The sequence below is a fragment of the Leopardus geoffroyi genome, chromosome X (genome assembly GCF_018350155.1).
Source record: "Leopardus geoffroyi isolate Oge1 chromosome X, O.geoffroyi_Oge1_pat1.0, whole genome shotgun sequence".
Taxonomy (NCBI): domain Eukaryota; kingdom Metazoa; phylum Chordata; class Mammalia; order Carnivora; family Felidae; genus Leopardus; species Leopardus geoffroyi.
Window position 1 is genome coordinate 18,449,239 of NC_059343.1, and position 25,636 is coordinate 18,474,874.

Consider the following 25,636-nt stretch of genomic DNA (forward strand, 5'->3'; position numbering starts at 1 on the left):
TCTTTGTTTTGTCCACCTTTGTTCATCAGCAGTTAGAATCATTTTTCCTGCATGGCCCTTATCCTCACATTTTGCAAGTTCATTCTTTGCTGAAGGCAGGGGAGAGAAGGGATGAGCTCTAGGGATATAAATCATCTTTTGTACCTATTACGCTTCAGTCCATTGTCATTTAGGACTTGACTCAATCTTCAGACATACCAATGCTGGGTTCTTTGCACAGTAATGTGTTAATTTTCTGTTGCTGCTGTAACAAACTACCCAACGTTAGCAACTCAAAATAACACAAATGTATTATCTCACAGTTCTGTAGGTCAGAAGTACAGGATGCCTTGGCTGGTTTCTGAGATCTAGGTTTCATAAGACTGGAATCAAGTTGTCAGCTGGCTGGGCTCATAGCTGGAGGCTCTGGGAAGAATTTTGTTCCAAGCTTATTGAGTTGTTGGCAGATTCACTACCTGCCAGTTTCAGAACTGACATCCCTACTTCCTTGCTGGCTGTCATTTGGGAGCCACTGTTCCCTTCTAAAGGCTTCTCTCTGATCCTTGCACCATGGTCCCTACATCTCAGAGCCAGCAACGGCATGTGGAATCCTTTTAACTCTTGGAATCTGACTTCCTCCCCGGCATCTCTGGGACTCCAGACACAGAAGGTTCTCTACTTTTAAGGACTAGTGATTAGATTGGGCTCACCTGGATATCCAGGAGACCATCCATGTTTTAAGCTCCTTAACCTTAATTGTATTTGCAGTGTCCTTTTTGGCATGTAATGTAACCTCTTCACAGGATCCAGGGATTAGGACCTGAACATAATTCCACCTACCTCAGGTAGTGACCTTAGAACGATGAAAGTGTTTTCCCCTCCACTTGTTTCCTCAAGAAGGTAGAGCAGCCAGTAAGTTTGTTTGCTAAACATTGGGGCTTATTGAAATACTAATCCTAACTCTGAAGGAAAAGAGTACACATTTTATGGAAAGGAGTACAGGTTTCAGTTTTGACTAGAGGAGGCACTCTCTTGATTTCCAGTAACGTCTCCGGTATACTGTAACACTTAAGAGAACCGGTTTGAAGTCACAGCAGACCTTGCACAAGTACATAATGCTTCTTAAGTCTCATTGTCCTCATCTGTGAGATAGGCTAGTGATTCCTGCAGTTGCTATGGGGAAGACTACGAATAGGAAGTGCCTAGGGCATTGTGAGCACTTAGTGAAAGTTTCCTATGGCCACTGTTACTTGTAATGATAATAGAATGATGTATTTGTGGACTTCTTTATAGGGAGAAGGTGTGGGCCGATCAACTAGAATCAACCCTTGGATTTCCTACCAGTTTCATAATAGTCTGACTTAAATTATTAGCTTGCCATAATTCTTCTGTTAGATATAAATCAGTAAAATGATTGTTTTGAAAAGGGATCTATATGAGTTTATTTTGAGCAATTTAGTTTAAGACAGATTGCTTGGTTTTTATCATAAAGGGCAGAAACTCACAGGCCTCTAAATCAGGGGTCAGCACGATGCAGCTTGTGGGCTAAATCTTGCCTGATGCCTGTTTTTGTGGGGCCCATGAGCAAAGAGTGATTTTTAGAGATAAATGTTTGTAGTCGATCTAATGATATGAAGCACTAACTCTGAATCCCAATTAAGCAAAATGTTATTTTGCCTCTAAAGAATTCCATTCTTCTCATTAACAGGCTGTCTTACAAAAAATTGTACTCACTTGTTCTATTTTTAACTTTATCAATAAAATTTTGTGGAACCCTTTCTCTTACGAAAGAAGTACCTCCATAACATCTTTGATTTTTGCCTCTTTGCCTACAAAATGCCTAATTGTCTACCATCTGACTGTTTACAGAAAAAATTTTGCGAAGCCCTGAGCTAAGTAGTCCATGCATTTAAAGTGGAATGTAGAGGGGCGCCTGGGTGGCGCAGTCGGTTAAGCGTCCGACTTCAGCCAGGTCACGATCTCGCGGTCCGTGAGTTCGAGCCCCGCGTCAGGCTCTGGGCTGATGGCTCAGAGCCTGGAGCCTGTTTCCGATTCTGTGTCTCCCTCTCTCTCTGCCCCTCCCCCGTTCATGCTCTGTCTCTCTCTGTCCCAAAATTAAATAAAAAACGTTGAAAAAAAATTAAAAAAAAATAAAGTGGAATGTAGACTCTTTTTTAAAAATTATTTTTGAGAGAGAGACAGACAGAAGACAGACACACAGAATCCAAAGCATGTTCCAGGCTCTGAGCTGTCAGCCCAGAGCCTGACTTGGGTCCTGAACTCACCAACCGTGAGATCATGATCTGAGCAGAAGTCAGATACTTAACTGCCTGAGCCACCCAGGCGCCCCTGGAATGTAGACTCTTTATAGCTGGAAGGTACTCCCCTGATTGCTTAATGCAGGATCTTAAAAAAAAGTTTTTTTAAGTTTATTTGTTTTTTGAGAGAGAGAGCGAGAGAGAGAGCAGGAGAGGAGAGAGAGAGGGAGAGCAAGATTCCCAAGCAGGCTCTGCACTGTCAGTGCAGAGTCCGATGTGGGGCTCAAACTCACAGGCCATGAGATCATGACCTGAGCTGAAATCAAGAGTTCGACGCTTAACTGACTGAGCCACTCAGGTGTGCCTCTTAATGCAGTATCTTAATTTTATAGCTGAAACCAAACCGCAGGAAGGTGGGCAACTATTCCAACACAATCCGGCTACTTAGTAAAAGAGGCAGGATGACTCATTAGCTCTTTGGATGCTTATATCTGTAAACTGTCCACTGGAGCAGGGAGAACCTCTGGGTGGCATAGTTATACTTTATCCATCTCTCTTTACATGGATTTCTGTGTTGTCATCAATGCCAAACCTCGAATGGACAGGTCAGAAGTGATGCAGCATAGAAAAGTTAGCTGTCCCATGGATCCATTGAACTAGGCCTGCCAAACATCAGCTTCTTGCTGTTTCCATCTATGGGGAGAGCCCTTTAGATTCTAGAATTTCTCATTAAAGCTATTTCAGAAGCACTGGTGCTGACTTTTTCTGTTAAGTTAGTACTAGTGAATAAGCAGGCATGTTAATATATTCTCACTGAACCATGTTCAGTTTATGATGAGGCTGCTCATTGAACAGAGCAATAACCCTAAACTGAGGTGGTAATTTCCCCATGTGCCCTATTTCCCCATTGCTCGCTGGTTATTTGCTAATAAATCTTGCCACATTGTGTTCATTCTTGTTGCCCTCCCACCTGGATAATGATGATTTCTTGGTGGTATTTGCTTCTCTTTCTACAGGTGGTTTACGAATCCCACAACCGTCAATGCCTTCTACAGTGCATCCACCAACCAGATTCGTGAGTACTGGCTTCTTGTCTCCTTGTTAATGTGGTACAAAATGGAAGGAACTTTTCCCTGACTGTGATTTCTTTATTTCCCTCCAAAAGTGATCAGGTATGTGGGTGAAGGAAGTTTAAGTTTCTGTATCCATATGCCCGATTTGCTTCACTCCCTTCACCTAATTAAGTAAAAACAAAACGAAACGAAAACAAACAAAAACCCCAAGAGGACAGAACTACAATAAATAACACTACAGGGCAGTTGGCCATGAAAAGAAAACTGTAGTCGTCTTTCATAATGTTCTTAATGACTTTGTTTGCACCATTTTTGTTTATTTCTAGGATTGATGGGGAAAACAAGCAGGTAGCTGGGCAGATGATAGAACCTGAGGGGCCTGTCTATAGAAATGCTTGGAAATGTTCTAATTGACCCTAGGATGTAAAGTCTTAAGTGGCTTTTATTTACACATACTGTGTAGGTAAAAATGCCATGATAAGTTTACAAAATGACTAAAGGTCAGATTAAATAAAAAATCTGACGGTACCAAGTGTTGGCAGCAGGGACACATACTTATTACTGGTGGAAGTGTAAATTGCTTCACCCACTTTGCAGAGCAATTTGGCAATACCTAGAAAGGCTGAAGATGTCCATGCATGTTTGTGACCATCACTGCCCTCCTGGCATGTGCCCCGGTGCTTTGTTTCTCCAAGTGTGATCTTGGGAGGGATAGCAATGGCATCATGGAGCAACTGGTTAGAAATGCAAATTCTTGACTCTTAAATACAGAGAACAAACAGAGGGTTGCTGGAGGGGTTGTGGGAGGGGGATGGACTAAATGTGTAAGGGGCATTAAGGAAGACACTTGTTGGGATGAGCACTGGGTTTTATACATAGGGGATCAATCACTGGAATCTGCTCCTAAAATCGTTGTTGTACTATATGCTAGCTAACTTGCATGTAAATTAACAAATGCATAAATAAAAATGATAAAAAAAAAGAAATGCAAGTTCTTGTGCCCCACCTTAGACCTGTCGTTCACAAACTCTGGACATGGGGCTCAGAAATCTGTTGTATTAAGGCTTCCAGGTGACTCTGACACAGTTTGAGAACCACTGCCCTAGAGAAGTCTCACAGGAGGAGGCTTGTGTGAGAGTACTCGTACCGGTGTTGTTTATCATAGCAGAAATAGTGAAATAACCTACGTGTCCGTCTGCGGGAAAATGACCCCAATGTGGCCTGTTCACACACAGGAATGCCAGACAGCAGTGAATAATGAGTGATCTAGAGCAACATGCATTCACATGGATAAAGTTCACAAGTATTGGTTGTGGGGGGAAAACAACTGGGGAAATACTATCAAGTGTGATACCATATAAAAAAGTTGAAAAGCATGCAAAAACATTCCTATGTGTTGTCTAGAGGTACATCCTTTTGTAGTGAAAGTAGGAAGACATTCATGAGAATACAAACATCTGAATGCAGGGCGGCAGTGACCTATTGTGGGGAGGGGAGGCTGCTCCTGCTTCAGCCCTTGCTGGTTTCTCATCCCTTCTGCGCCTCCTCTGGTCTTTGTCTTCACTCCCTCGCTTGGTGATAACATCTAATTTCATGCTTTTAAGTGCATCTCCGTGTGCTTTGTTGAATGTGGGCGATGGAACTTACAAATGCTTGCCACCCTTGGCCACAGGCCCACCTCCTCCCCGCGAGACGTAGCTTCCTCACTGGCTTGCCCACTTCTGTCCTTATCCCCCTTCAGCCTTTTCTAAATAGAATATTGCAGCCATTTTAAGATGTTTTACAATCATCTCAGGTCCCTCCTCTGCTCAGCACCCCTTATCGCTTTCCCATCTCACTCAGGATAAAAGCCAAATTAGTTGTGATGGCCCTCAGACCTCTTCCTGCTGCCTTATCTCCCCTCTGTTCCAGCTGTACTGGCCTCCTTCCTGTTCCTATAGCGCGGGGCTCTGTTCTCTCCTAGCATTTATAGTAGAGGCTCTTTTGGCCTGGGAAAATTCCCCAAGTGATCTGCATGGTTCATGCTCCCATTTCCTTCAAATCTTTGCTTGAGTGCCCACTTCTCAGTGAGGCATCCTACCTGCCCTCTGTAGATTCTCTCTGCTCGCCCTCGTACCCGCAGGACTCGCTAGCCAGAGAGGACAGCTCCGGAGCTGTGGCTGCCCACTCCGGGCAGGCACAGCTCATGAGAGTCGCCCTCGTGTGGTCACCTTTGGGAATGTCAGTTTCTGAAGGACTGGTGTGAGAGCTTAATGAACAGAAGTAAAACAAGCAGATGGTGGTAATATTTGATTTCTACACTAATTTGTATAACAAAATCGGTTGTTAAATATTTTGAATACTTTGAATGTCACTCCTTACTATAGAAATACTCATTGTTATCGTGAAATCATTGCTTACTTTTGTCCCCCAGCTTTATTGAGGTATAATCAACGAAAAGTATATATAGTTAACATGTGCACCTTGATGTTTTGATATAGCTCCAAGTTGAGAATTAAGCTGCATATGTTACATGGGAACTTAAGATTTTTGAGATATTAATGATTACTACTTATGATATGAATTATATATAAATTATAATAACAGTTGGAATAACCTATTGGGCAATAGAAAATTCTTTAGATTGTCCATTTTTTTTAAAAAAAACACACTTTTTACTTTGAGATACTTTTACAATTACTAAAAAGTTAGAAAACCAGAACACAGAGTTTCCATGTATCCTTTAGCTAACTTCCCTCAGCGTTACCATCTTACATAACTATAATGCAACAATCAGAACCAGAACATGAACATTGCTATACCACCATTAACTAAACTTAAGGCCTTACTGAAATATCACTTGTTTGGCCACTCAAGTTCTTTTTCTGATCCAGAATCCTATCAAGATCCCATGTTACATTTAGTCATTATTTCTTCTTAGTCTCCTACAGAGTTTGATAGTTCTTTAGTCTCTCTTTGTCCTTCATGACTTTGACACCTTTGAAGAGTACTGGTCAGTCATTTTGTGGAAGGTCCCTCAGTTTGTGTCTGTCTACTGTTTTCCCACGATAGGACTGAGATGAATGCATTTGGGGCATGAATGTCACAGAAGTGGTGCCATATCCTCCTTGGTGCCTCATATCACTGGGTTTGTGCTATGTATGTGTCTTATTGCTGGTGATGTGAGGCTACCCTTGTTCACTTGGAGAAGATGATTTCTGCTGGGTTGTTCCACTGTAAAGTTGCTATCCTCCCTGCCAGTGTAGTTGGCAAATATCTTGGGAACTATATCTCTGAGACTCTATCTATCCTGTTTCTCTCCAGTTGTTCGTTCACTGATTTTAGCCTCCATTAGTAAAACTTGTATGCAGCAAGCATCCCTGTGCTGTTTTCTCATTGCTCAATTTCAATTTCATCCCTTCCATTCGTATTAATGTGAATTCTATTGTAAAGAAGGGACCGTCCTTTCACGGGCATCTATCTGTGCAATCACATATTTTTTATAGCCTTATGAACTCATGGATATGTATTTTATTATATGGATTCTTATCCAGTGCTATCATTTTCTGTTTCATCGCTCAGAGTGTTTAGCTTTGGCCATGAAGCGATCGTGTGGATTTGCCGCTGGATCCTGGCGTCACAGTGCTCCTTAACTTGTTTTTCATTAACTGAAGCAAATGCCTGCCGAGCTCCTTGAGCTCCTGCATTCTCTCTGTTTCTAGAGCAAGTGGATGAGTCCCTCGCTTAGCCGGGATCCCAGCTTTTCTGTTAGGAGTTTTCAGGCTTGACTTGAGCATTTCTTCTTCCGGACGGGGTCCAGAAACTGGCGGGAGGCTGGCTGGCTCCAATGTAGAAACCTGACCCGTCGGGGTTGGACCGGATCCAGAAACTGGAGTTGGACTAGATTACCCATTTTAAAAGAAAGTGTTCTATGTAATATTTGGTACATGCCAAAGAATATATTTAACATATTAAAACATATACATTATATTCCTATGAACCTACCACCCCCCAAGAACTAGAACATTCTCCATATCATTACATCTGTCCATGCTTCTCCCCATCCCATTCATCTTGCTCACTATAGAGGTAACTAGTTTTCTGCTTTTTGTGCTTATCGTTGTCTTTTTCTCAAAATAAATTTTTAAACCATTTGTTGATACTTATTTTTGCTTATTTTTATAGCATAATAAAAATGGTATACTGCATGCAATTTAAAGCTACTTTGTTTTTAAAAAAATTTTATTTTTTTAGAGAGAGCGTGAGAGCAAGCAAGCATGAGGAGGGGAGGGCAGAGAGAGAGGGAGAGAGAGGATCCCAAGCAGGCTCCATGCGCAGGCCTATGCGGGTCTCTGTCTCACAAACCTGAGATCATGACCTGAGCCAAAATCAAGAGTCGGATGCCTGGCCAACTAAGCCAACCAGGCACCCCTAAATCAACATGTTTTTAGGATTCATCCTTGTAGCACGTGGCAGTGAGTTTTTCATTTTCCCTGCTGTATAATATTCCATTGCATGACTGTACATCAGATTATTTACCTAGACTACAGACTTTGTTGACAGACCTACGTGTTCTCCCACTCCAGGTTTTTGTCATTACTGACAGTGTTGCCAGTCTGTATACTCCTCTGCTTGTCCCCTGATGTTTTGGGTATATACTAAGAGTAGAATTACTGGCGTACAGGTTATGCAAATACTTAACTTTACCAGATAACATCAAATGGGTGCCAAACAGCATGTTACAGAGTACAGATGTGTTTTCATCAACTCTCATTTTCATCGCCTATTGGCATTGGTAGACTTACTTTTCACCAATAGTGGCATTGAGATGGATGCTTCACCCGTGTTCTCACACTCACTCAACAGTGTCAGTGAATGCTTAACGGCTCCTGTGGGGATTTCAAGGTGCCTAATAATATTTTGCCTCTGGGATTCACCCCTGCTCAGCCTTTTTCTTGTCTGGGAAGAGGTGATCCTATCACAGGTTTACTGAAGAAGCAGCCCTTTCAGGGTAACCCAGTGGTTTCTGGAAAGCTTATGAACACAGGGGTTTGAAATGAACAATTTGAAGCAGTGTTTTAATTAAGAGATTCAAGCTGTTTCTATTTTCCTAATGACCAGTGCTTGCTCTCATTGTAAATTACGTTACCAGGCAAGATGACAAGGAGTCCTTTGGGTGACTTTTTCTCTTTCTCTCTTCTTTCTGACTTTTTGGACTACAAATTAAGACAGGTGGAGTTCCTTCTTAGACATTCCCCACTGGGTTTCCTGGGAGTTCCCCTCACCCCCAACTGCCTTCTTGTTCCTTCAGTGAAGAAGTGAAAAATTGAGGTGATTTTCTGAAATGAACATCTTTATTGATTAGGGGCTGATTCTGACAGCATGTGGCCATCTGTTTAATTGGGTTTCACATCTAAGATGTAACTATACTTAGTAACGTGATTTATGAGAATTTCAGTTCCCATTACTGTTTTCTGATTTATGCCACTTAAGTCCAGTTCTGCATGCAGTAGAGATTTGAGTAGACAACACAAAAGCCTATAGGTTTTTTTGTTTGTATTATTTTTGCTTTTTGTTTGCAAATTCATGCCTTTGTCTGAAACTTTATGGTTTGTGGCCATATTTCTTTTTTTTTTTTTTTAATTTTTTTTTCAACGTTTATTTATTTTTGGGACAGAGAGAGACAGAGCATGAACGGGGGAGGGGCAGAGAGAGAAGGAGACACAGAATTGGAAACAGGCTCCAGGCTCTGAGCCATCAGCCCAGAGCCCGACGCGGGGCTCGAACTCACGGACCGCGAGATCGTGACCTGGCTGAAGTCGGACGCTTAACCAACTGCGCCACCCAGGCGCCCTGTGGCCATATTTCAATGTTAGAATTTTGCAGTGTGGTTGTACTTCTTATTTTTCTACCATTGTCAAGCTGGGTAGCAGTGTCTTTGGACACAGAGTGTAGTATGACAGTAATGATTTAAGTCTACTCTGTGAGGAGTTATACAGAGGAGCCGTGGCAGAATTTAATTATATTTGAACTGATAAGGTGGTTAGAGGGGAAAACAAGGAGCTGAGGTTATTGTTGCCTCCGCTTATGTTTTCCTAGCTTTGTGATAACGACAAAAGTGGTCTTCCTGCTTTTTATAGGAAAACAGTAAGGACCTTGAGTGCCACTGATTTAGTTGTATGACCCTGGCCAAGACATTTTTCCTTCCTGACCCCTCTTGTCCCCTTAGGCCATACGTTGAGGTTACCTAGTCTCACAGTCTTCGGTGAGGACTTAACAAGATGGATTTGAAAAGTGCCAGCGCGTTGTCGAGGTTGGAGTTTGCCCGTAATCCCTAGGATAGCTAGCTAGTCCGTCACAGGGTGAACAGCAGAATGTGAGAATTTGTGGGGGGGCGGGGAGGGTTATTTTTGACCTTTGCTTTCAAGGAATTAAAAATTAGGACAGTATTTTTATGTATTAAAAAAAAGTACAACCAAGTTGGAAAAGTGTTTGGCAGTTTGTTGATATCTCCTATTGCCCAGAAGTTCCACTCTTCATAAAGTAAGTCAATCCTTATGCCCACCAAAACACATGAACATTGAAGAATAAACCCCCTTCTACCTTATGTAAGCATGCCACTGACTTAATGCTTAGCGAAACACTGCATGGCTCCAGTCGTAGAAAGTTCAGGGCTAGGTGAATGAATCTAAGTGATGGCAGTTAAAATAATGGCTCCCTTTGTTCTGGGTACTGACTATGAGGGGGCACAGGACACATTTTCTTTATTTATGAGGGGGTTGCACAGGTGATAGTTGTATAAAATCTCATCGTGTTCTGTTAAGATTCATGCTTTTACTATATGTGTATAATACATAAACAATAACACTCCTATTCCCCCCCGCTCTGTAAAATTGTTTATAACAGCATATAGCATGCATCCACTTTTTGGGCTTGTAATAGCTTACATCAGGCCAACCTCCAGAGATGTGGATCAGGGATTGGTACACTTGTTCTGTAAAGGGCCAAGTAACAAATACTTTTGCCTTAGCAAGCCGTCTGGTCTCTGTTGTCCATTCTCAACTTTGCCATTGCAGCCACAGACAATTCATAAACAAATGATCATGGCTGTGTTTTTAGTAAAACTATTTACATGGGCCATAGTCTTCCAGCCCCTTGTGTGGAGCACGGTAAACGGATGGGCTCCAAGAGGCCTTGAAGAGTGTTCTGACCCAGATTACAAACTGCTTTGGGTCTGATCAGGTGGTAGTACCAGGGGCAAGAGGGTGGTAGGGCATACAGGTCACATTTGGCTTCCATTTCTACTACCATGGACTGAACTTTAGAATAAAATGAATTTTGTGTGCTCAGTATCAATGTGTGTCTTTAAAATGCTTCATTTCGATGTTAGTTTTTATCTTCATATGTCTTAAATCATATTAAAGAATTAGTTTAAACAAATAAAATGTTGACTTGAAAACAAGCAAGGACTAAGGACTAAAATCAATGATATTATTACCTTTGTTGTAATACACAAGAGATTTGGTTACCTGAGTTTAATCACAGATATTCTGCTAAAGAAGATAAGCCTTTGACCAGAGGCTGGGCTTAGGCTGTCATCAAACTATAGTATTAGTCCTGAAATCAAACATAGATTTGTTTTGCTGTTAAGGAAATGATGATGTTTCAAACTGAGAGAATTTCTCATACTTGGTTGACTCTGCCTAAAACCATAAAGTAGAAGCCACATTAGCAAATACTCACTCACCTGTGGCCTCTAGTGGAATTTAATGAAATTAAATTCCTGCATCCATTTGACACTCTATTTGGGGACAATTTGGGAATAGTCTTTCATGGTTTTGGAGGTAAGAGGGAGGAAACTGCAGTGGTTACCTAATCCAAATTTCTCATTATCTACAAGAGATTCTGACACTCATGGTAATTCTTCATACTTTTTTCTACTTTGTCACTTAGTATTTATGGATCCCCCAATAATTCTGATTACTTCTCAATGTTCACGCCGCTGTGTGGTCCCCTCCAACAATGAATAAAGCTGACCCCTGTAGCTAATGGGATACTGTGGAAATGATGGAGTATGACTTCTGAGGCTAGGTCATAAAAGACATTGTGGCCTCTGCTTTGCTTTCTTGGATTGATCACTCTGGGAGGAAGTCAGCACGGATGTCATGAGGGCACTCAAGAAGCTGGTGGAGAGGTCCACGTGTGAAGGACCTGAGGCTTTCTGCCCATAACCAGTACCACGTGAGCACACCATCTTGGAAGCAGATTCTTCAGTCCAGCCAAGCTTTCTGATGACAGCAGCCCAGGCTGGCATCTCGAGAGCAACCTTGTGAGAGACCCTGAGACAGACCACCCATAGAAGATGTTTCTGAATTCTCGAGTCAGAGAAAGTATGAGATATTAAATGTTTACTGTTTGGAGCCATTATGTTTTGGAATACTTTGTTACAGAGCAAGAGATAACCAATAGAGATGTTACAACTTGATAGATACTGAGTTTGGTGCTAGGTTGTATACTATAGTATACTGTAGTAGTTAAGAGAGTGGGCTTTGATTTTGAATCCTGGCTGGGCCACTAATAACTTGGAACCTTGAGTAAGTTACCTAATATCTTTATGCCTCAGTTTAATTATCTCAAAGTAGAGGTAATAGTAGTGACTTTCCTATAGAGTTGTCATGAAGATTAAAGGAGATAATATATATACAGCAAATGAAAGACTGGTTTTCAGTGGGTATTCAATAAGTCATAGCCATTAAAAGTCCTTGCTTTTGAGGAGTTGGGAGAGACAGAAATGTGACCAGTCATTTATATGACATCATGAGTGTGCAACAGAAAGGTGTGCCATGCATTGTGAGAGCCATGGAGGAAGGGTAACTAATCTGGGGAGCAGAGATGCGCTTCATGGTGACAGTGATGTTTGGGTCAGCATCGAAAGGACAAAGACATTTTCTAGGCAATTAAGGAGGTTGGGCCATGCAGGAAGGAAAGCTGCTGGTGAAAAGGTGACAGATAGCAGAGGCTGGCAAGTAAAATCCCTAGAGTGGTGAGATGGGCACACGTGCTGGGGCACAGGCTGCGTGTGGAGGAGAAGGAATGATGGAAGATGGCATGTGGAACAAGTAGATGAGGGCCTTGGAAGCCATATTGACAAGCAGGCTACAGGGAGCTAGGACAGTTCTCTTTGGGAGGCAAGAAATTTAAGTTCTGCTTTCTTAGTCTTAAAGCTCAAGGCATCCCTTGGAGAGGGAGAAGACTGAGGTCGCTCAAACCAGTTAGGATTTTGGCAGACAGTTCAAGAGCGGGATGGGAGAGAGTCTTAATTTAGGCAGTGGCAGTGATCCGAGGGAGTAGGGAGCAGATAAATTAAATCCGGAAAGATTGCTTTCAAATAACTGTGCAGTGGTAATACAGGTGGCAGTTTTCTAACTTTTCCACTGAGGCTTGAAACGGAGCACATAAAATGGAGATAACTGTTCTCTGCAGCCCTTCTTCACCAAGAGCTGTTAATATGCCAAGCATTGCAACAGATACTTGAACATATCTCTAATCTTCACAGTAGCTCTATACACTTGGTATTGTGGGTCCATTTTATAGAAGAGGAAATTGAGGGTCAGACAGGCTAAGTAACTTCCCCGAGACCACACAACTAGAATATTGCAGAGTTGGGAGTATAACCCAGCTTCTCTGCTTTCATGTTTTTAATCTTCATCCTATGCTAGTCGTTACTGCATCAGAAAGTGAGAATTATGTGAAATGATACACGTGAGTGCACTCTGAAAAGGTGAAGAGCATAATATGTGTTAGAGTATATATCATTGTTATGTCATACCCTCACTCATGTGGTGGGGAGATTGTTTCCATTTGGTATGGGAATAAGACACTACAAGATGTGGGTACCCGTAGGAGTTGGGGGTCAGAAGGTCGGATGGTTCCCAGATCCTGCTGATGCCACGTCCCAAGGGGCTGAGGCATGGACCAGCAGGTTATGATTGGCAGCTGGAACACAGCTGCTCTCTGCAGGCCCTTTGGCTGTGCCCATAATCTCCACGCATCCTTGGATTTGGGTAGAGTGGAACAGGTGTTACTTGAGAGATGCCATAAGCTACCTTAAAAAGAATATTTAGATGTACTGTCCAAAAGGTTTTACTTCATAAGATGGACTAAGGGATTTAAAAAGTTTTGTTAAAGGAGCTGAGGTTGTCATAAACAAACTTAGAATAGGTTGCAAAATCGCAAGATGATGCACTTAGCAAGGTTGTGGGATACCTGTTAGAATTATTTTAAGACGCTCTTGTCCTGCTCTAGTCAAGGACTCTGGAGTTCCTAATACAGTCCGTCTCTGCCCCATCCCCCCTGCACCCTGACTCTGAGGCCTGACCAAGGAGGCAACTAACAGTGACATTCTGGGCACTGTCACTGGAGGACAGAGGTGCCCTCAGCTGGGAAACCCTGCCATCTCATGGCCTTCCCATTACTGTGGTGAGTCCCAGGGGACCAATGCCTGGAGGGACATACATTTGGCACCTGCAGGGAGCTTCTGAAAACATACTCGTGGGGCAGGACAAATGCTGTTTCCAGACACAGGGCTGTGCAGCTTCGCTGCAGGGCTGGTAGCAGAAAGCATGGGACGATTATCACAGTCAGTCTGATTAAAGAGGTGGGGTGTGAGTGGGACACTCACTGGGAGTAACCTGGATGTGAGCCAGAGCAAAGTGAGCATCAGGAAGCTGGCAGAAAGCCACGGTGATGGGAGACAGGGAGTCAGGGAGAAAGCTCACTCGTTTATGTTACATGGTCACAACCTCACTGGTCCTCCCTTGAAATAGTCAGTTAATCTTTCACCCTTATTACGAAAGTAGTTAACATTTATTGTAGGAAATCTAGAGAATTTTTAGCTAAGCTAAAAAAAATTTTCCAGCAAAAAGTATTCTTTTTTTAAAGTTTTAATTTTAATTCCAGTTAAAATACAGTGTTCCATTCCTTTCAGATTTGCAGTATAGTGATTGGACACCTCCATACATCACCTGGTGCTCATAACAAGTGCCCTCCTTAATGCCCATCACCTGTTTCACCCTCCCCACCAACCCCTGCCCCCAGAAACCATCAGTTTGTTCTCTATAGTTCAGAGTATGTTTATTGCTTTGCTTCTCTCTTCTGCTATTTTTTCCCTTTGCTTGTTTGTTTTTTTAAATTCCAAATATGAGTGAAATCATATGGTATTTGTCTTTCTGTAACTGACTTATTTCCTTAAGCATTATACTCTCAAGCTCTATCCATGTCATTGCAAATGATAAGATTTTATTCCTTCTTATGGCTGAATAATATTCTATTCCAGTGTGTGTGTGTGTGTGTGTGTGTGTGTGTGTGTGTGTGTGTGTGTGTGTCTTCTTCATCATTCAGTAGACACTTGAGCTCCTTCCATATCTTGGCTATTATAAATAATGCTGCTATAAACACCAGGATGCATGTATCCCTTTGAATTAGTGTTCTTGTGTTCTTTGGGTAAATACCCAGGAGTGCGATTGCTGGATTGTAAGGTACTTCTATTTTTAACTTTTTGAGGAAATTCCATACTGTTTTTTCTGCAGTGGTTGTACCAGTTTGCATTCCTACCAACAGTGTAAAAGTGTTTGTTTTTCTCCACATCTTCCCTAACACATATTATTTCTGGTGCTTTTGATTTTAATCATTCTGACAAGTGTAAGGTAATACCTCATTGTAGTTTTGATTTGCATTTCCCTGATAAAGAGTGATGTTGAGCATCTTTTCATGTGTCTGTTGGCCATGTGTATGTCTTCTTTGGAGAAGTGTCTATACATTCCTTCTGCCCATTTTTAATTGGATTGTTTGTTTTTTGGGTGTTGAGTTGTATAAGTTCTTTATATATTCTGGATATTAACCCTTTGTTAGATATGTCACTTATACATATCTTCTCCTATTCTGTAGGTTGTCTTTTAGTTTCCTTTTCTGCGCAGATTTTTATTTTGATGTAGTCCCAATAGTTTATTTTTGCTTTTTTTTCAATATGTGAAATTTATTGTCAAAATGGTTTCCATACAACACCCAGTGCTCATCCCAAAAGGTGCCCTCCTCAATACCCATCACCCCCCCTCCCCTCCCTCCCACCCCTCATCAACCCTCAGTTTGTTCTCAGTTTTTAAGAGTCTCTTATGCTTTGGCTCTCTCCCACTGTAACCTCTTTTTTTTTTTTCTTCCCCTCCCCCATGGGTTTCTGTTAAGTTTCTCAGGATCCACATAAGAGTGAAAACATACGGTATCTGTCTTTCTCTGTATGGCTTATTTCACTTAGCATCACACTCTCCAGTTCCATCCACGTTGCTACAAAGGGCCATATTTCGTTCTTTCTCATTGCCCTGTAGTTCTCCATTGTGTATATAAACCACAATTTCTTTATCCATTCATCAGTTGATGGACATTTAGGCTCTTTCCATAATTTGGCTATTGTTGAGAGTGCTGCTATAAACATAGGGGTACAAGTGCCCCTATGCATCAGTACTCCTGTGTCCCTTGGGTAAATTCCTAGCAGTGCTATTGCTGGGTCATAGGGTAGGTCTATTTTTAATTTTCTGAGGAGCCTCCACACTGTTTTCTATTTTTGCTTTTGTTTCCCTTCCCTCAGGAGACTGATCTAGAAAGAAGTTACTATGGCCAGTGTCAAAGAGGTTACTGCCTGTGTTCTCTAGGATTTTTATGGTTTCAGGTCTCACATTTAGGTCTTTGATTTAGGGATATTGGCTCATCAGCTGGTTTTGGTATCAGGATAATGCTGGCCTTATAGAATGAATTTGGAAGTTTTCCTTACACTTGTAATTTCTGGAATAGTTTGGGAAGAATAGGTATTAATTCTTCTTTAAATGTTTGGTAAAACTCACCTGTGAAGCCATCTGGTTTTGGGCTTTTGTTTGTTGGGAGATTATTATTATTATTATTATTATTATTATTATTACGGATTCAATTTGTTTGCTGGTTATTGGTCTGTCCAAATTTTATATTTCTTCCTGTTTCGGTTTTGGTAGTTTATATGTTTCTAAGAATTTATCCATTTTTTCTAGATTGTCCAATTTGTTGGCAAAGAGTATTTCATAATATTCTCTCATGATTGTATGTCTGTGGTATTGGTTATGATCTCTCCTCTCTCATTTGTGATTTTATTTATTTGAATCCTTTCTCTTTCTTGATAAGTGTGGCTAGACATTTATCAGTTTTATTGATTATTTTTTTTCAAAGAACCAGCTCCTGGTTACATTGATCTATTCTATTTTTTTTTTTTTTTTAGTTTCTATGTCATTTATTTCTGCTCTGATCTATATTATTTCCCTCCTTCTGCTGGTTTTAGGTGTTGTCTTTTGTTGTTTTTCGAGTTACTTTAGGTGTAAGGTTAGGTTGTTTATTTGAGATTTTCCTTGCTTCTTGAGGTCGGCCTGTATTACTACATAGTTCCCTCTTAGAACCTCTTTTGCTGCATCCCAAAGATTTTGGACCTTTGTGTTTTCATTTTCATTTGTTGCTATGTATTTTTAAAATTTTCTTATTTGATTGCCTGGTTGACCCATTCATTGTTTAGTAGCATATTGTTTAAACTCCATGTATTTGTGATCAGAAAAGAGGCATGGTATGACTTGGTTCTTCTTGAATTTGGTGAAGCTGGTTTTGTGGGCTAATATGTGATCTCTTCTGGAGAATGTACCATGTGCACTTTAAAAGAGTATGCATTCTGCTGTTTCAGGATGGAATGTTCTGAGCATATCTGTTAATTCCATCTGGTGCAGCGTGTCATTCAAAGTCATCGTTTCCTTGTTGATTTTCTGTTTAGATGATCTGTCCATTGTTGTAAGTGGGGTGTTAAAGTTCCCTACTATTATTGTATTATTATCGATTAGTTCCTTTATGTTAGTAACTGTTTTATGTATTTGGGTGCTACTACGTTTGGTGCATATTTAGAATAGTTACATCTTATTGGATTGTCCCCTTTATTATTAGATAGTATCCTTTTTTTTTTTTTTTTTTTTTTTGTCTCTTGTTACAGTCTTTGTTTTAAACTCTATTCTGTCTGATATAAGTATTGCTACCCTGGCTTTCTTTTCACTTGCATTTGCATGATTAAAGCTTTTCCATACCTTCATTTTCAATGCACATGTGTCTTTAGGTCTGAAATGAGTTTTGTAGGTATCACATAGGTGGGTCTTGCTTTTTTATCCATTCCATCACCTTATGTCCTTTAATTGGAGGATGTAGTCCATTTACATTCAAAGTAATTATTGATAGATATGTATTTATTGCCATTTTATTGTTTTGCGGTTGTTTCTGAAGATTTTCTCTGATCCTTTCTTGTCTCTCTTGCATGTTTTTAAGCTAAGAAGTTTTAAAGTTTGTTTCACCCTTTAAAGATTTTGTTGAATACCTCTCAAACTTACATTTATCTACACATTTCAAAATTGAAACTAAATATGTACTCATCAAATACTGCTTGTCCTTCACTGAACATTGTAACATGATTTTTCCCCCATTTACTCCTTGTAATTTTAAGTCATCATACATAGTATTCCACCAAATGAAAACACCTTGATTTCTTTAGTTAATTTTCTACTAATAGACACGTGGGCTGTTTGTTTCTCTATTTAAAAAAAAACTCTGATAAGTTTTGGGTCTCTGTTTTTGTGCAAATCTGAGTTTTTTTCTCTAGGGTAAATTCCTAGTTGTGGAGGAACTACTGAGTCAAATGGTATGTCCAGTATAAGGGTTTTTAAATATAGCTTACCTGATTTCTCTTGAGAAGAGTGGTACCAATTTATATTTCCATTAACAGTAGATGAGATGGTTTTATTTTACTGAGTTATTCATTGTCAAGATGCTGTTGGAGGAGATGAAAGAAACTTTTTTTTTTTTTTTGTCGAATTGACCTAAGGGAAAATGTTAGTCATGTGTTAATTCTTTTCTTTAATGTTTATTTATTTTTGAGAGAGAGAGAGAAATAAAGAGAGCACGCACAAGTAGGGGAGGGTCAGAGAGAGGGAGACACAGAATCTGAAGTAGGCTCCGGGCTCCGAGCTGTTAGCACAGAGCCGGATGTGGGGCTTGAACCCACAAACTGTGAGATCATGACCTGAGCTGAAGTCAGATGCCTCACTGACTCAGCCACCCAGGTGCCTCAGTCATATTTTCATTCTTAAGACTATTATCTTAAACCCAGATATGGATCAATGAACCCAGACAAGTATTTTCTGAGAACCTGCTGTTATTTCCAGGCCTTGGCTAAACATCACTGCCTTTAGTGTCAGTTTTGAATACCTAGGACAGCAATTGTGTGTATGAAATGACCTGTTGGAATAATAGTAGAATATGAGATAGTGAGCTTCATAGTGGGAGGAGATTTGTGTTTTCTCTGCCCACTGAACTATAGCAGTGGTTCCAAAAGTGTTGTCCCTGGATCATCAGCCTCAGCATCACTTGTGATATATGAGCATCAACTGGTCCCACCTCTGACCTGTGGAATCAAACTCTGGGTTGTGGGACTAGCAATTTATATTTTAAGATTTTAACCATCAAATCTCTGCTAGATGCTGCAGTTTGAGATCTACTGAGCTATAAAAAAAATGCAGCAAATGCGAAAGAGGTCAATTTGGTTGGGTAAAGGTAGGGGGACTAACTTGTCCTGCTTGCCTGGGACTGTCCCAATTTTATCACTGAAAGTTCCAGATGCCAGGAGCTCCCTCAGACCTGGGCAAACAGGGATGGTTAGTCACCCTGCTAAAAGAGAGGAGGTTCTCTTTGTTGCAGCCTAAAGGTAATTATGGCAGATAAAGAATAGAAGCACCAGAAGAGGAAATTTCAAGATGGAGGACAGATTTTAGAAGCTTTCTGCTTGTCAGTTCTAGGTTGATAGATAAGGTGGCGGGAGGTTACCTGTAGGAAGCCAGCAGATGGCTAAGGCATCTTGCTGAATCCCTTGACATGAGTCACAGCTGTTAGCACTTGATACTTTCTGGAAAGGGGAAGGTTGGCATTCACCAAACTATTGCAAGATGCCAAATTGAAAAAAAAAAGCCACTATTAATCTTAGCAGTGATGACAATGAAATCCCTTTACAGCACAAAATATAACCAGAAGTGCTTTGTAATTGCAGTAATTACCATGTCCCAACTGATGGTCCCCTAGATTCTAGGAGAATGGTGTCCAGCTTATCTGATTATGAGAACTAATCCTGAATAAGATAGATAGAACACTCATTCCCTCTTAGAGTGGGCATTCATTCCAGATTTCCAAAGCAGTTGCAATTAAAACTATTTTTGTCCTTTGTGCAATGATAATTTGTTAGTCATGTAAAGTTTTACTTTTGAAAGCGTAGTCTGCAAAATTATGAGAAAAGTATCTAGTTGTATGTTACATGCACAGTATTGAGAAACAGTGAAGAGAGGAGAATGAGGCAGAAGGGCTTATTTATAGATATATATCATTTAAGTTAAATACAGGCAGTGCTTTATTTTTCCTAAGTCGAGAGTTCTGAATTTCTTGGTATATTAGAATTACCTGAGGTGCTTTTAAAAACATACTCATGTGCAGGGCTCCATCTGAGACTGTGGCTTGATGGCTGTGGGGTGGAGCTTTGGCAAGGGTCTATTTTTTACAAGCTCTCCAAGGGATTCTCATGTACAGTTGCAGATGTGAATCCTTATCCTGACCTAACGAGTACGTATCAACCAGCATGCACCAGAATAACCTGGGGGACCTGCTGAAAACTCTGGACCCCGCTCCTGGAGTTCCTGATTCGACAGGTCTGGGGTTAGGCCCAATAATTTGTACCTCTAACAAGCGTCCTGTCCAGGTGATGCTGATGCTGCTGGACCATGACCACATGTTGAGTGCCATTCTCCTAAACCATTCCTACCTCAAACCTCAAGTGATTTCACAAGCTGTATCTTTTACTCATTAATGTACACATGTGTATAGTTACCCCCCTCTCCGCAAAACACTTTATCATCTTTACTGAATTTAGAACATATTTTCATTTAAAAATACACTTTCAAAGAGCTTTGGTTTGGTATCAATTTGCCTTTTTAGATGTCGCAAAATAGAATTTTTTTTTTGGTTATATCCCTTTTCCTTCACTAGGTAGTAGGTTTTTTGAGGACATTTGTATGTTCAAAGTTTACTTTTGTGGCTTTGAACATTGTAGGTGCTTAGTAAATGTCAGTGGTCCATGACTATGTATAGAAATTGCATCATCATAACCCGGTAGTTTTTATGATGGTATTTAAATATATTAACACCTCTAAAATTAGGGTTATAAGATATGTTCATTTAGTGGTAGAACTAGGAGCTTTTGCATAGAATAAGTAAAATAATCAAGTGAGCAGAAGTAACTACAAGTGAATCTCACCAAGAAGTATAATGTTGCTAAGATAGATCAGCACTAAGTTTGGAAATATGAGGATTAGTTCAGTAATATAAGCATACACTTAAGACTTTTAAAAATAACTGTCATAGCATGGACTAGAGTAAAGTCATGTTAATACATCAGTAAATCCATGCCAAAACTAAACATCCTATTATTTCACGAAACTAATAATATAATACATTGTATTGATGTAGCCAGCCCCTTAGCAAAAATATCACAGACACCCATAGTGAAAAGAAAGCAGACACAGACACACTCAATGGAAAATCCAAGTACATCGCTGGAGAAACCAGCAACAGCCAGTATGGAAATGGATTGAGTTAAACCGGCCAGTATGTACTTTGGCCTGCATGTTCTCCAGCGCACGGGATTCTCCTTTAGGATTCAGCCCCCCAAGTCACCCTTTTCTCAACTGAACTTCATCATTTGGCCCTGGATGTGCCATTTCTGCCCCAGAGGCTGCTGGAGGGATCCTCGCTGTACAAATTCACCAATAATTCGCTAATCCTTCAAAAGGGTCAAAAGAGAGATTGAATTCAAGAATGTACTCCCAAATTTAGTTGAATTTGAGTTGCTTTGCATTGTATTAGTGTATTTACAAAAGTTTGCTATAGAGGAAAGGAAGAAGCAGTCCATCCGAGCTTTGAAGTCTGGCAAGAGAAAGTTGGAGGCCTCCTATTTTGTTAAATCTGACCAAACATGGAAACAATAAGAAAAGATGTGAGTCTGATGACAGTTGTCTTAAAATAACCACCATTTGTAAGTGTTGATATAAAAAAAATCCCCCAAACTTACACATAACAGAAAACTTTGGAAAGTAATGCTTTCAAAATATTGGCTATATGGTTACTATCTTGAATCATATGCTTTTATGAACATGGAACTTAACATGGCAATACATAAAAGCATGCAGATAATATAGGGAAAAGAGAATATATTCATTCAGTATTGTCAGGACTGAAGGACTCTGATCTAAACCAGTGTTTTGTCTGATTTCTCTTTTCAGCACATGACACAGCCATAAAAAGGGAGAATGTTTTCCTTTATTCCTTGGCAGTAGGGCTAAGAGTACACAGGGGTGATGGAACTTGCTGGGAGCTGGGCAGGGCTTTTCATCTTGTTAAAATCTGCATTCTGGTTGAGAGTTTGTTGGGGGAAAAAAAGTGCTGACCAACTATGCTATTTCTGCCATAAATGTAAGAGGAAGGAACCAGCAAAGTCCTTAATCCAGAAGGAAAATGAAAAACAGAACTTGAATAATGGAACATGCCTTTGCTCTGGTATTGAGTATAGAAACGTCAAGAAGTAGCACACTGCTGGTACTAATAGTTAGCATGTAATGTTTTAGACTTTGGCTCACAGTATATACTCATAATCATAGGTAATGCTTAATTAACTCCAGTTAGACCTTCACGTTCCACAAGATGCGGATTCCATTCACTCAATAGATAGTTACTGAGAGCTTATCACATGGCAGGTGTTGTTCTGGCTCTGGAGTGAAAGAATAGTGGAAATAAAAAATCTCTTTTGTTACGGAGCATGCATTGTAGTTAGGGAAAAACACCATAATTTATGCAGAGTAAGTAAAAGGTAGAGTATCACAGCTGATGGTATTAACGGTGAGAGGTAAAGCAAGAAAGCGGATAGGATAACACCTCTCTCCTTTAAAAAGCACTAGGGAAGTCCTTGATGAGAAAGTGTCATTTGAGTAAATATCTGAAGCAAGCTATGTAGATAGTAGTGGAAAGAAAGTTCCAGGATGGGGAGAGAAAAGTGGGAAGAAAGGGAGATTATTAATTTTGTTCATATCTCTTCATACAGTGTGAATTTGCTATCTCTAAGTATGTATTTGTTTTCTTGGGTCTGAGCTATGAGATAATGGGCTTCTTTTGTTTTCTTCTCTTTATTTGTCTCTACTAAAGAACCTAATTAGTGCAGTTTTCCAGTAATAAAATGGACATCAAAACCCAAACATGTCGAGGCATTTAAGTTTTCTTGGAAAGCTATAAATACAGTTAAAATATAACTTTATGACTTTAAAGGTCAATTAGTTGCTCCTGCTGGGGTTAATTGCCCACTGAAAGTGATGAGTTCTTTGGCAGTGCAGTTCTAAACAGAAGCACTCGAGGTTAGTCAGTATTTTCTGATGTAAGAGTTATGAGACACTCGAGCAAAAAAGAAAGGTTTGACCCAAGTAAGAAACCAAAAGCAGGATTTAGTGGTTTTCCTAGGTACAGATTTGAAAAAGAGAATTTTTTTCTAGCAAATAATGAGGTGATTACAACATATAGATAGGAATATTTTCTTTTGTCAGAGTTTATTTTTTTTATATTTTAAGAACATTTTCATTTTTAAAAGGCTACAGTGAGCAAGAAAATGAAATAAAAGTTATCTATACTTGCAAGAAAGGAATTACATGATCACTATGTGCCGATGATATGATCTTATGAATAGAAATACAAAGGAATACATTAAAAAATTAGGACTATTAAATGTGTTCAGTAATTCAGTGAGATACAAGATCTTCATACAAAAATCTATTATATTTCTATACAGTATCAATGAGTAAACCAGAAATGATGTTAAGAAATCAATTCAATCTATAATAGTCCCCAAAAGAATAAAATAGGAATAGAACTGAGAGTCCAGAAATAACCTTTACATTTATGATCAGTTGATTTTCAAAGAGAGTGCGAAGTTTTGTCAGAATTTTAGTCTTTTGAATTACATAACCACAATTTGTATTTTTGCTTGAAATAGGAATAAAGTTTGCTGGTGTTGACAAATGCAAGAGCCAAATTACTACTGCATAAGCTTAGTTAACTGTAAATAGATTTTGTCTAACCTTTAGAAGAATTTTCTATAATATGCACACGTTTATTTCTAAAAGTTAATTTTTATTACACGAGTTGATTACCTTTGACTAGTTAATATTTAAAACATTACGTTCATGTCCAAAACTCCCTTAACCACACACCACCCCAAGTCCTAGTTATCGTCAAGAAGCAGCCACTGTGATCACTTTGATACATATTTCATAGACCTTTTCTGTGCATTTTAATATGGCACTTATTTAAAAAATTGAAATTATATTTATATATTTGTATCTGTGCCTTGCTTTCTTCCAACAACATGTCTTGGAGATTTTTCCATGCTAGAATACTAAGACCTACCTCTTTATTTTCATTTGCTTCAAAGCATTCCATAATATGGTTATGCCATATTGAAGCCGTTTTTCTCCTGTTGGACATTTAGCTGGTTGCACACTTTTCTCAGTTACAGCAACGCAGCAGTGAACATATTTAGCCATGACCGCAAAGTGCACATGAGCCAGTGCTTGGGCAATGGTTGTTAAAGTGTGCCTCCCAGACCAGCAGCTTCAGCATCACAGGAGAACTTGGTAAAGATGCAAATTCTTAGCCTCCTCTCCGGGCCTACTAACTCTGAAACTCTGAGGGTGGGGCCCAGCCATCTCTTTCAATAAGCCACCTATTTCATCTAGGTGATCCTGATGCATGATGAAACTTGAGAACCACTGGCAGGAATGTATATGTGTCCATATACACATAGATGCATACATGTACATATACATTAGTTCTATAATGTGACCTGTGTGTTCCTAAGCATTGCTGTGTTATGCAAGATTGTGCAATAAAAGCCACAGGCTTATGGGAGAAGTGGGGTTAGGGACACAACAATCAAAAACGTTGTCGGTGGGTCACCTGGGTGGCTCAGTCAGTTAAGCGTCCAACTCTGGATTTCTGCTCAGGTCATGATCCCAGGATTATGGGATCGAGCCTCACGTTGGGCTCTGCGCTGAGCATGCAGTGTGCTGAAGATTCTTTCTCTCCCTCTTCCTCTCTCACCTGCTCGCACGCATTCTGTCTCTAAAAATTAAATTACAAAATAAAAATAAAACTATCGGTGACACAGGAAAACAAAAGCCAGGATCCTAATAAAAATGATAGCACAGACTAGAATTCAAATAAAAATTTGGAAGAAAAAAAGGATAGCACAGTCTTAAACATGTTGAGCAAATATATAAAACTACAGCACATACGGCATTTTCCCCTGAAAAGACCTGAAGTTTGCTTGTGGAAGCGGGTGCTGGAGGGCTTCGCAGTGTGTGAAGGAGGGTGATGTGAAGTTGGAAGGTAAATTTTAACACCAGGTGTGGGTGGCTGTGGCTTCTAACACACGCGGTGAACCGCGGTAACCGGTCCAGGTTGAGATGTGTGCGTTTTGTGTATTCCTGTGTGGTTTGGTTCATTTGATGAGTTTTTCTGCTTTCACTTAGCATTTCTTGAGCACGAAATTGCGCATAAGCAAACGTGAAATTGGAGTTACGCCCCAGTGTTTTGTCCCAATATATCAATGACCTTGGATCAAATTTGCCTTTTCAGTGTAAGTGTTACAGCAGAACTATATATAAATATATGTATATCTTTCACATAGAAGGGCCACATACACAACCGAATGCTGGTTTTCCACTTACTATTTCTTTCACTTAATAATATCTTTTAGATACTTTTTCCAATGTCAGCATGTAGTCACTCATATTTTTGAAAATGGCATTTACAGCCTTAGGAGATGACTAAACTGCTCATCAAAATGCTTGCAACAGTTGGCTCTCACACCAACATGCATCCCACACCCTGGCCAGGATTACCTGTTATCACACTTTTTGGTTTTTGCCGATCTGCTAGTTATATGTCTTTTTCCTTCTTCTCCCTCTCTCTCTCCTCTCATAGGTATATCTATATATGTTTGTATGTATGCATAATGTGTCTGGACGTGATACGTGTGTAGGCATATGTATATGTACATACACACACATGGACATTATGAGAAGTGCCTCCCGTAAATATACTGATAGAAAAAAGGAGCTTTGAAAGTGTAAAACAGGTAGTGAAGTGGTGCTGAGATGGGGA

General features: G+C 40.0%; 1 protein-coding gene across 2 annotated transcripts in view; it reads left to right on the forward strand.

Annotated features, from left to right (window-relative positions):
• The window catches only part of PHEX (phosphate regulating endopeptidase homolog X-linked), a 226,497-nt gene that overhangs the window by 170,865 nt on the left and 29,996 nt on the right, over positions 1-25,636 (forward strand). For both annotated transcript variants that reach the window (XM_045471829.1, XM_045471830.1), the window contains one exon: positions 3,254-3,312. In XM_045471829.1, coding sequence (XP_045327785.1) covers positions 3,254-3,312 — 59 coding nt within the window. The remainder of the gene's footprint in view (positions 1-3,253; positions 3,313-25,636) is intronic.